Here is a 12726-nt window from a genome sequence, read left to right on the forward strand (position 1 = left end):
GGGAGAGGCCGCAACGGAGGGAGGCCCGCATACCACAAAAAAAAAAAAAAAGAAAAAAAAAAGAAAGAAATGGGAAAGAATGATATTTTAGTATAGAATCTTGTACAATTAGAAAAAAAGTCAAGTTGAGGGCAAAACTGTGAAATAATTTTAAAATGATTTCTGAATTTTTGTGTACATTTCAGTTCTTAGCTGGAAGAAAGTGTACACTTAAGGATAGGAGTTTTTTTTTTCATTTCAGTAATGCGTTGTAGTTCTTAGAGTGGTTGCCAGTAGAAGTCTGCTTTCTAGATTCTGTTTTTATATATTCAAATTTTGGTGCAGTGTGAATGAGTGAAATAATATTATGTCTTTAATTAGAATTCTGTTGTTATTTTTCAATTAATCTGTGTCAGTAGCTTTAGCATTTGTATTAAATCATTTTCTTCATGAAAGCTTTTAATGAGGAAACAAATTGATTGTATTTATATATTGGATTCTTGCCACTGTGATGTGCATTCGGTTGTATCTTTCGAAGTATACTTTTGCCGGTCATTTTATAGTTAGCCTTTGAAGCCAGGCTTTGGGGAAAAAAATTCTTCATTTGGATGAAGATTTTAGTTTAACTAAGTTTACTTATTTTTATCTTTCTCTTCTTTTCTTCCCTTCCTTTGATTTCTTTTTTCCCCCTCTTACCTTTGTGTGAATAATTTAGAGGAAAAGGAGGGTACCTCTCCCTATCTTATTTGGGATAAAATCCATGCCCCATAGCATTGCTTAGAGAGCCTTGCCTTCTGCCTGCCTCTCCAACCTTGTCTCCACCCTTCCCTGAACTGTACTCTGTGCTCTACTCATGCTGAGCTCAGACAGCCCTTCTGCCTCTCACCTTTGTTCACTTATTTAGCAAGCTCTGTGCTACTGCCCCTTGAGGGCTCAGTGACCTAGAGAGACAAGAAGCTTGTGGTGCAGTACACAGATGCTGCTGAGGCGAGTGCACATATGTGCTGGGGGAGCACCTAACACAGGAGACTGAGCTGAGCCTTGAAGGACCATCAAGGGTTCACTAGGAGAGGAAGGGGACTGAAGGGGAAAGTGTGCCAGCAGAGAGAGCTGCGACATGTAAGAGCAGGAGTGTGTGAGCAGAGCAGGGGAGGACCAGGCTGGGGTAAGCCACTGAAGGGTTTCAAGCAGGGGGATGTTAAGACTTGGCTTGCATGTTGTTAGGTTGTTAGAATAATGATGGTGCTAATGACATAACAGTTGAGATTTATTGAAGGCTGCCAGGTGCCAGGCCTAATGCTCAGTTCTTTGTGTGTATCATCTCAGTTAATCCTCCCAAGAACCATACGAGACAGGTATGGTTATTATTTATATTTTAAAGATGAGGAAACTGACGCTGTAGATACAGTCTCACAGCTAGAAGATGAAGATGGTGGAACTGCAACCCAGACTTGTCTGCAGAGCCTTTGCTCTTCACGGTCTCCATCAGCACTGGGGGGAATGGGTCAGAGAGGAGCAAGGTGTCAGGTAGACCACTTGGGACATGGTTGTATTGATCTGGGTGAGGCATTTTGAGGTCTTGAGTGAATTCAATGCCCGTAGAGAGGAAGAGGAGATAGATTAAAAATATATGAAGGGAGTAGAATCTCCAGGTCTTTGTGAATGACGGGATGTACATAGAATAGGGAAAGAGGTAAAGGATGATTCCTAAGTTTCAGTTGGGTAGATGGAGTTGTCAGCCTTTGAAACGGGGAACATGAGATAGGAGAGGTTTGGGACTTTTGGGACAAAGAACAGTCCTGAGAGAGAAGAGTAGAATAATGATATCTCCTGTTTTTGAATATTTTAATTGATTGTTAAAAGTGTTTCATGTGTACAGACGTTATAGTCAAGTTTTTGGCCTTTGGTTTCTACCCTGGCCAGCCCGAGCTCCATGGTGTGCCCCTCCAGTCTTCTCTTACTCTCTTGTCCTTTCATCCCACAAGCCTAGAAAAATTCTAACCTTGGATCAATTCAACTGTCCACTTTTTCTGATCTTATACCTGGGCAGATAATCAGTGCTGGAGAAAAATTACACAATTGGACTGCCGCCACAGTAAATCTTAGTCTCCAACCTCAGCTCACCCCTTAATGATGCCTGGCAGTTATTTCACATGCCCCATATCAGCAACCTTTCCAATTTTCCTCAGTATTCTTCCCCCTCAAATCTTTAGCAGTCTTTACCTTATCATATCCCCTCTCACTCTTGCTTGACATCATAGCCTGTTTCACAAGATAAAACAAAAACTTTCAGGTTGGAGCCCACTCAGAATCCTGCCCTGCCCCCTCCTCAAACATGTCTGCTTTGGGCCTCTGCCACCTGCTCTGATGGGCCTGGCCCCTCTGCCTGGCCTCCCTCTGCATCCTGGGCCTGGCCTCTCTGTGACCCTTCTCCCCCCCACCGCCAGCCATCTTCCAATATCCATTCCCAGATCCACCCCCAGCAACTTTCATCTCTAGGCAGTAAGATGGGTTCTGGAATTGCCAGACCTGGGTTCTTCTGGCCCCAATTTTTACCTTGTGTGTGTTTTGGGTCAGTCACACCACTTTTGCACAATTTTGCATAATTCTAGCCAAACTGGCCCACAGTTTAGGCTTTCTGTCCTCTCAGTTCCTCACAGAGTGTCTGGCAAATAGTGGAGATTTATTACTGTTTGAGAGTATTCATAACTTGAGATATAAAGGGTATGTTGACATGTTAATGTTCACAAATCCACACTGCCTGGAGGAGCCCTAGGAACTAGTCCAGCTTAAAAATTTTGTGTAACATTTGCTCTCAGGTGAATAAAGTGACCATGTTCATAACAAGAAAAATATCAAAGGAATTTTCAAATGAATATCATGTTTTTGAACCTGTTCCTGATTCTTCACAAGATAAACTGTGATAGCTCCACAATGTAGATTTTTAAACTCTTATGGTGCAATCAGATAACCTCTCCATGCTTCGTTTTTATCATCTGTAAAGTGAGGGGCCAGGTTAAATGACCTTCGATGTCCTTCCAGCTGTAAAATTCAATGAGTATATGGTCCTCAGTCACAGAGTCATACAGTTATCAGTTATTCATCAATCAGATAACTAAGAGTCTCAGTGGTCTAAGGGTAGCTATTAACCTGAAGCAAGCAAAAAATAAAACAAGTTAGGTTCTGGAATGAAGTTGGGTCATTTGTAGAGACGTGGATGGACCTAGAGAGTGTCATACAGAGTGAAGTAAGTCAGAAAGAAAAAGTAAATATCATACAATAATACATATACGTGGAATCTAGAAAAATGGTAGAGGTGATCTTATTTGCAAAGCAGAAATAGAGACACAGACATAGAGAACAAATGTATGGATACCAAGGGCGAAAGGGGTGGGGTGGGAGGAAACTGGAGACTGGGATTGACACGTATACATTATTGATACTATGTATAAAATAGGCAACTGATGGGTACATACTGTATAGCACAGGGAACTCTACCTAATGCACTGTGGTAACCTACATGGGAGGGAAGTCCAAAAGGGAGGGGATATCTGTGTGTGTGTGGCTGATTCATTTTGTTGTGCAGTGGAGGCTAACACAATATTGTAAAGCAACCATACTCCAATAAAAATTAATAAAACGAACAAATGAAAAAACAAATTAGTTCTAAGTATCAACGGTGACAAAAATGGCAGGGCAAGAGCTAAAGATAGTACAGATTAAAATATGATAGTCAGCTAGATTTCTTTGTATGTGAGTTCTGCCTTGTTTTCTCTCAATACACACGTTTGGAACCAAAAGACGTCTCTGACTTTCCTTCTGACTCTCCATTCCCAACCTGCCTCCACGTCTGTTATCAAATCTCTTGTCCCTTCTTTTGCTCTCCAGCAGCTTCCTAAACTGCTTCCCTCCTTTTCTCTCTCCCATCCAGGCTGCACACTTCTGCTGGATCTGATCACCGTGGACATTATACCCTAAAAACAAGCAAACCAACTCGCCCCTCAGTTGCTCCCTTTTATTTGCACAAAGAGAAAGAAACGTCAACTCTGACCTGACATTCAGGGTTTTTTATTTTGCCACAACATAGCTGGCTAGCATTTTTCTGTAATAGTTCATTAAGTTATACTTGGTTGTCTATTACATGTAGGGTGTATGGGGATTGCATATAGTCATAACAACCACAAGTTGCAGTGTTAACGCTAGAACACAGGGGAAGAAATATTAGAATGTAGGTTTCAGTGTTTCAGTGAAAGGGCATCATTTAGCTCCTAGATTTCTTACTTTTAATATCCAGAGTGGATGTTGGATTGACATAGGGATTTCATGTAGTGATAGTGTTATAGAAGACTCTAGTGGTGAATAGGGTTTTATTGAATTAATTTACTTTATATTATTTCTTTTTTATTGTCTGGGAATGGACTTCTAAAAAAATTTGTTTTAGTCATGGGTAATACTGTCAAATCAGATAATGTTGCTTGTTTATTTTTAAATAAAAGTTTAATTGAGACCATTGTGTCTTGTAAGAGAACTTTGTGGTGCTGTCTTCTAGGGTTTCTAAAATTTGTGGATATAGACTCAAGATCACAGAAATATTAGCTTCCCCCAAAGAACCCAAGACTTTCTTATGACAGGTCCTTCTATTACTTGAGTTATGTGCTTATTGTCTGTTGTTACCATAATATTTGTTATTTCCTATCTTAGATTGACATCTCTTCATATGTAAGTATCTCATATTTTGGACTAGATTGTAAGCTTCCTGTAGGCAGACACTAGGTCTTGTACTTGTGATGAATTGAAGGAACAGGGACTACAGGCGGCACCACTCCCAGGGACCTTCCCATTCTTGCCCAACTGTTTCTAAGGCTGGTATCCCACCCCCTGGGTCCCAGTCCTCTGACGCCTCCACCAGAGACTTCCACCAGATGGTGCTCTTTTCCCATTTCTGTTCTTGGGTGTCATGCCCTATTACCCTTTGCCCCTTGCCCATTCCTTTTGCAAGGTAGGAGATGGAACACTAGTAGGAGAAAGAGAATTAGAAATCAAGTGAATTTTCCCAAGTGAGAGAAGAGGTTATAGGAAATATCCAGTGTACAGACTATTAGTGTTGTTCAGAAAAGTCATTTCCTTGGGCGTAAATCAGTCTTTATCATGTGGCTCATTGCTCAAGGTCAATTACAAGGGTTTTCCTAGCATTATTAACTTGCCGTTAAAGCCCAGGTGTCCATTTGAATTCCAAAATTCCATTTCTAATGCCAGGATAACACTTCAGTTTTAGTCTTTGCAGTCTGTTTGGAGACAGCCATTACCAGAGAACAGAGATGGTCAAGAGGGAAATAGAGGTCTCTGGACACTGAGTATTGCAGATAGCCTATCCATTTAGAAGACACCACTGTTTTTGTACAAAAAAGTGAAGTTCATATGTGGATATCTGTAAGTCATCGAGAAGGGATCTGATTTTTTAACAGGTGGTTTACCAAGACAGGGAATGTATGATAGGTTTTAAATTTCTGTAAGTCACAGGTAAAATAACACTTTTAATGCTTTAGTTGCAAAAAATTTTCATCTAGATGTTCTAGATTTATAACATTACAGATGTTGGCCTTTCTGCATAGCTAGGTTTATAATGCCATTATAATCCTATGCATCTAACCCAGAGGGTCTTATCATTTTGGAGGCAGAGAGTTAGTCACATTTTTGGAAATCTGATGCAGTTTATGGACTCTTTTTCAAGAGAAAAGAAAACACATATTACTTTTCACCCATAATTTTAGGGAGTTCATGAATCTCCTCAAGCTCAAATAGTTGAGTCCATAGTTGACTCCAAATTAAAGACCTCTGAACTGATTACTCCCTGATACTAGGCTGTCTGACAAAACAATTATACCTTCTCTTAATACTAGATTTGTTTTCTATATTACAGCCAATAGAAATGCAGTTAATATGAAATTTAAGAGCTTGGGCTCTGGAACCAAGCAGTCCTGGATACAGATCTTGGTTCTGCCACTTAATAGCTACATGATCCTGGTCAATTTGTTTGACATTCCTGAGTCTTAGTTTCCTCATCTGTAAAATGGGGATAATAATAGTACTGACCTCACAGGATTATGATGAAGATTAAATAAAATAATACATGTAAAACGTATACTTAGCACAATACCTAGCGTATCTTACTTGCTGAATACATTGTTTTACTATAATTCGGAAATGGAATTATTTTTCCTTCTTAGATATTTCCAGTAACATGAGGATAGTTACAGTTGTCTTACCTACTTCACCAGGATCTATCTAATTAGCTAGCTGAGTGGGCAATGCTCTGAGTATTTTAATCTCAATAACCATGTTTATTGGTTAGCTCCATGGTCAAGAATTTGACACCCACCCTGAAACCCCAAACTAATGATTAAAAGTCAATAGCCTCATTTTTAGGAGAAATCTAATATTCTGTGAATCTTGAGTGGCAAACTAGAACAGTATGATTGCAATTTGAAAGATACTGAAGTATAATCTGAGATGGACCGTATCTATTTCAGTCACCATTTCATCCGTGGCACCAGAGCAAAGCATATAGAAGACATTCAATAAATATTTGTTGACTGAGTGACTGAATTCTGTTACAATAATAAAATGTCTTTAGAGAAAGAATTCATTTTGCTGAGTGTTTTTAAGTTAGATTGTATTTTCAAAACTTTCCTCTTAAATTTTTTTTTATTTTTTTGGCTGTGCCGCATGGCACGTGGGATCTTAGTTCCCCGACCAGGGATGAACCCGCACCCCCCTGCAGTGGAAGCGTGGAGTCTTAACCACTGGACCACCAGGGAAGTCCCAAAACTTAATTTCTTATTAGAGTGCCTGTTCTGCAACTAGTTGCTAGGATTCGAAACCTGTCTGCCTTGATTACTAGCTGTGAAACGATGGGCAAGTTATCTCACCTCTTGAGGCCTTGGTTTCCTCATTTATAAAATGGTCATAATAATAGGGTTAGAGTGTGGAGGAAGCGAGTTAATATAAGAGAAGTGCTTAAAACAGTGCCCAACAATATGTTTCAAAAATCTTAGCATTATTATTATCATACTATTACAACTGCTGCTACAGCTGCAGCTGTTCATCAAGACTCCCTCAATATTGTGGGTGCATTTAATATTTGCTGCACTTTTCCTTAAACTAAAGTTCAGTTAAAACCTCTTTAATTAAAAAAAAACACAAATAGCAAATTTTGTTTTGCATGTAATGTAACCCTAAATTTTCAAGACTTTATTTTGTGCCGTAGACTAAATGCTGTGAAATCTTATTCTTCCATTTTCATTTTTGGAGGCACAGGTTAAGATGGATTTATTTTGACTGAATGTGAAGATCTTCATCACCAATATGGTTGCAGCATTTTCTCTCTGCTCATTCTGTACTCATCTTTTTCAAGTTCCAAATATCATTTGCATGGACCTGGTGATGCTGAGTATGGATATTGCAGAGGAGTGATAGCTTCCCTTTCATATTGAAGCTGAAGCTTCAAAGAGAAGATTAAAGAAGTGTTTGTTCATCTATCTGCTCAGCCCTGATAGGAAATTCTTAGAGGCTTTTAGGATAAACACAACTCTGTGTGTGTTTGCATGCTTTTTCTTCTATATACTTCTATTGTGGTCTTTGTATTTTGGTTTAAAATTTCTAGTTTCAGACTTGTTGGAGTCTCTGGTTAAGGCATAATTGTTTTCAGAGTGAAGGATGAGAATTTGAAGATGTTGGCAGGATTTGACTAATGCCTCCTAAAGAGTGTAGAATTCTCTAGTGTGGAATCATCTTTCCAGAGAATGTGATGAAGGCCATCCATAGGATATATTTAACAAGACAAGATCAAGACCTCAGATGTGTCCAGCAGAGAATAATACATGGCACTCTCCAGTGAGGGATGAGATTGCTCACCTTTTGGCCTTGCTTTTTAGAAGTATCCTCTGTGAGCTGTGGGATAGAGGGGTGTGTGTGTGTGTGTGTGCGTGTGTGCGCCCACGCCTGCGCAAACAGACTTTCTTTAGGGTTGTTACATAATTAATAGTTAAAACAAGAAGAGAGGGAAAAGAGGTAGGTTATCAGGATAGTTTTATACCTCTTGAGAAAGAAAGGAACTAACTTTCCACTTTATGTCATTCCACATCGAGTTCTACATATGATTTTTTTTTTTACATATGATTTTTATTGACAGAAAGATTTAATTACAGTATCATCAAGAATAAAGCAGATTCTGGGGCTTCCCTGGTGGCGCAGTGGTTGAGAGTCCGCCTGCCGATGCAGGGGACACGGGTTCGTACCCCAGTCCGGGAAGACCCCACATGCCACAGAGCGGCTGGGCCCGTGAGCCGTGGCCGCTGAGCCTGCGCGTCCGGAGCCTGTGCTCCGCAACGGGAGAGGCCACAACAGTGAGAGGCCCGCGTACTGCAAAAAAAAAAAAAAAAGAATAAAGCAGATTCTGCTATTTAACATCAACTAGATAGACCTGCCACTTTATTGGATTAAATTTAATTTATCTGTTATATTTAATTCTTTCTCCATAATCAGCCTTCTTAAGATATAACTACTATTGCGAGAAGCAATACTTAGTATATGTGAACATATAACATCTTCTTAACTAACAAGAGAAACCAGGAAACCAGGACATTTTACATGTGTGTGAGTTGGAGTGGGTATTATGGGCGGAGCAGATAAAAGAAGAGACGTAGATAATTAGTAACATTTTATCTATTTAACAATTTGCCATGAGTTGGCCCTTTAACTGCCAGGGCATGGCTAAGTTTTTTTCTGGGTCAATAAATGAAAACAACATTTGTTAGCAAAGTTCTTTCTGTTGCCATCACTAACGTTTTGGAAAGAGGAGTGCACATGCACAATTTGCACACGCTAACACCCTAATTTCTATTTCTATTTATTATTTATTTTTTATTTATATTGAATTAGAGTTTGGGTAATGATTGGAATAAGGGGCCAAGGCAATGCCTTGAAAGAAGATGGAAAAATAGGAAAAGAAGATGGAAAAATAGGAAAAGAAGATGGAAAATTGCTCACCCCTTTGATAATTTGCTTGATTAGCTGTGTTTTACAGACAAGAGTTTTATGGAAAACTTTTCACAGTGGCCAGGTTCAGTGGGAAGCTGCACTGTCTGCTAGGTGGAGATTAACCCATCATACTAATATAAACAAATTACTTAAGTTACAGACAGTTTCAACTTACATATGCCCTTAAGTCAACATGGATGCCCTTTCCCCCAGATGTTGCACCTTTACATTTCCCACCCATCGTTTTCTTATCCCCTCTCCCCTTTTCCACTGAAGATGTCAAAGCTGTTCTGAGCTTTCCCTGCCCTCTAACCCAAGCATCTTACATTCCTTTACCTGAATGCTAGCCCAGAACTGTTCTGAGAAAGAACAGGAACAAGAAAAGTCAATCGCAAGGTTTCTTCACCTTCTCTTCCTCAACTCTGCTTATTTCCCACAAATTCATCTCTGGATTATGGCAACACACTCCCCACATATCTCCTTCCTCTACATTTTCTCAATTTTTATCTTATAAAGAAATAACCTAGGTGCTCACTGGGCTGGTGTTCCTCCCTAAAGTAGCCACACCTTATTTCAGTCATGTGTGTACTGGAAGACACACCATTATCACCAATGCATTACCATTTTCCTAATCTTTTTTGGATTATGAATCTTTTTAAGAATTTGATAAAAGCTGTGCACTCTCTCCTTAGGAAAAAATGCTTTTATACACATATGCACCCCTGGGAAGTCAAGATGAGGATAGAAAAATTTTCTTTCTATTTAGAGACATAGAGGTCACTATGTTCATAGCAAGAATTCATGTGTGGTGACTGTAAGCAAGATTGGAGTATGATGAGGAGTGAGTGGGAGGTGAGGAAATAAGGAGAAACTATGACAACACTTTTGAAAATTTCACTGTGATGTGAAGGGAAAGTGGACAGCAGATGGAGCGATATGAAGGGGGTGAGGGAAGGTTTGCTTTATTTTTCTATGATCATAAATGCTTATGGAAAGGGCCACACTGAGAGGAAGAGGTTGAATTTACTCAAGAGAAAGTCGATACAGAATAATGTAAGGTCCCTGTGAAGGCGGGAGGAAATGGAATCCAAAGTGCGATAGGCCTCTGTGGGTAGCCACTGTATATAGCATTGCTTCTGCTGGGGGAAAGCAATTTAGATTTCAAATAAGTAACTTACAAACGATCCTTGCTGCTACTGCCATTTCATTTGGTTTAAGACTTTAAGGGTTGTCGGTTTTGCCGATCATTTCCCAAAATAAAAGAGGAGATAGAATGACAGAGTGGACTGCCAGAGCCCCAGTCTTGGCTAGGACACTAAAACATTAGATAACCTTGAATCAGTTGTCACACTTCACCTGTAAAATTAAGAATTTAGGCTAGAAGGTATTTGGGGATGTGTTGGGGGGGTGCTTTAGTTGTCATAACAACTGGGGGTGCCACTGGTTTTTGGTGCCCAGGACCAGTCATGCTGATTGTCTTGTAATACACAGGACAGGTTGTCACAACAAGGAATTTTCCTGCTCAGAGCCTGCAGAGCTCCTTATGAGAAACCCTGGACCATGGCTAGGTAACATTTTAGGACTTTTCCAGCTCTCAAGTCAAGCTTACATAAGGTGGCACAGCGAGTTAAATGTCCCTTTCAAGCCTTTAAGTATCTTTCAAATCTCAGGGACAGCCCTTTGGTTTTTCTTAGAGTAGGTAGTGGCTTTGGCTAGTTATTGACTATTTAGGAAGCTTTTTGGACTGGGTGCTATAGCTACCATATGCCAACCAAGATTGAGAAATACAAGTTTGGCTCATCTCCATTCTTTTTCCTTTTATTTCAGGTACTTTTGGAATTTTCAGCCCCAAGGTGAGTCCTCTCTGACCGTTTATGGTTTTATACTAAAAATGTGTAGATGGTATTGTTACTTCTGCATCTTCTAAATAAGATTCTCCATAGAGTGGCATTAGCCATTTCTGAGGAAAGTTAGTAGAGTGTTTAATTAACCTTCATGCTGCTGGGCCCCCCTGCCCTGCTTTTTAGCAACAAGAGGCCCTGATGCTTCTGCCTTCTGAATGGATTAGTGCTAGATTATTTTATAGGACCAAAGCTTTACTATGCTTTTATTCCTTGAGCTTAGTTAGATGCCAACAGGATCCACTGGCATTCAAATAAAATGGTGGCCGAGTCCATAATAAAAGCCTTGGGAGGGCCCCAACTCAGCTAATCCTTCATTTGCTCCAGAAATAAATGCCAGTATGTTACCTCCTCGATCACAGTGCTCTTCTACACAGGCCGCCTGTCTGGCAACAGAAAAATGTCAGAAATGGAGTAGTGTTGAAATTCCCACTAGAACGGTGTTATCACATTTTAATATGAGCCTCACTGCAGCCTCAGTGCTTCTAATTGCTTTCAAACCATTGTTTTCCTGCTTTTGCTGGATGAACCCAGCATCTGGCATGATTCTTAAAAGTACAACAGACAGCTGTGTGCAAAATTGAAAAAAAAAAAAGGAATGGAGCACATTTTTAAAAGGTTCAAAATTGAAATTTTTTTCTGAATTCAGTTTGAGGGGTTGTCTTTAAAGTATATGCATTCTTTATTTTTAGTACACTGGTTGAGAATGTCAGAAATATCGTTCCGAATATTAATTATCTCAACTTGTTATAAATGGGAGATTTTTATCTTCTCAGAAAATCACAGAGAGTTTTAGATTAAACTTGAAAATCTAAAATAGCTTTATGAACTATTTTGCTCTATAACATTTTTTAACCAATTGCAAACTTTTCCAACCTTTTTTATTCTCTTAACATTGTCCAGTCTCAGTGAGCAATAATACCTTAAAAAATTCAAACTGTGAGTAATGGTACGAATTTTATTAAAATTTAAATTTTCCTAGCTCATACTTTCAAGTCTATATAAGGTTTTCTTTAAAAGCAAATTTTAAGGAATAAAAAAGCTTTTTAAAGGTTTTAAACTCTTGTAAATTAAAGTCATAGCATTTATAATATTTTAAATAATGTGATATGGTGTTACTATATATCTCACTGTCCTAAAGCATTTATGGCTGAAAACATAGATTGAGAATGGAGAATTATATGTAATAATGTAGCAGTTTGCTTTGCAAAATGTGAAATATGCTATTCAAGGAATGGCCCTATAGTTCAGTGTTTAACAGATGTTAATCAAAATCCACAGTGGGCAGAACATGAATGTGAACTGGCAGAAATGAATGGAACTGTGAAGGTAGAATTACTTACCTAAAGGAGAAATGAAGAATTAGTGTCAGAGATGTGGTATAGTAATGTGTTGAGAAGAGAAAATAATTTTGGAGCTTAACACAAGGGACTGTGTGGCGCTAAAAAGACAAAGGACAGATGGAGAGGATGTGGAGAAAAGGGAACACTCTTGCACTGTTGGTGGGAATGTAAATTGATACAGCCACTATGGAGAACAGTATGGAGGTTCCTTAAAGAACTACAAATAGAACTACCATACGACCCAGCAATCCCACAACTGGGCATATACCCTGAGAAAACCATAATTCAAAAAGAGTCATGTACCAAAATGTTCATTGCAGCTCTATTTACAGTAGCCAGGACATGGAAGCAACCTAAGTGTCCATCAACAGATGAATGGATAAAGAAGATGTGGCACATATATACAATGGAATATTACTCAGCCATAAAAAGAAATGAAATTGAGTTATTTGTAGTGAGGTGGA

The 12726-nt window shown here is 39.2% G+C and overlaps 1 protein-coding gene across 1 annotated transcript in view; it reads left to right on the top strand.

The window, feature by feature from the left end:
* The window catches only part of SKAP1 (src kinase associated phosphoprotein 1), a 280928-nt gene that overhangs the window by 52707 nt on the left and 215495 nt on the right, over window positions 1-12726 (top strand). The window contains exon 5 of the mRNA XM_024130167.2: window positions 10846-10871. Coding sequence (XP_023985935.1) covers window positions 10846-10871 — 26 coding nt within the window. The remainder of the gene's footprint in view (window positions 1-10845; window positions 10872-12726) is intronic.

Source organism: Physeter macrocephalus, chromosome 14, assembly GCF_002837175.3.
Source record: "Physeter macrocephalus isolate SW-GA chromosome 14, ASM283717v5, whole genome shotgun sequence".
Taxonomy (NCBI): Eukaryota; Metazoa; Chordata; class Mammalia; order Artiodactyla; family Physeteridae; genus Physeter; species Physeter macrocephalus.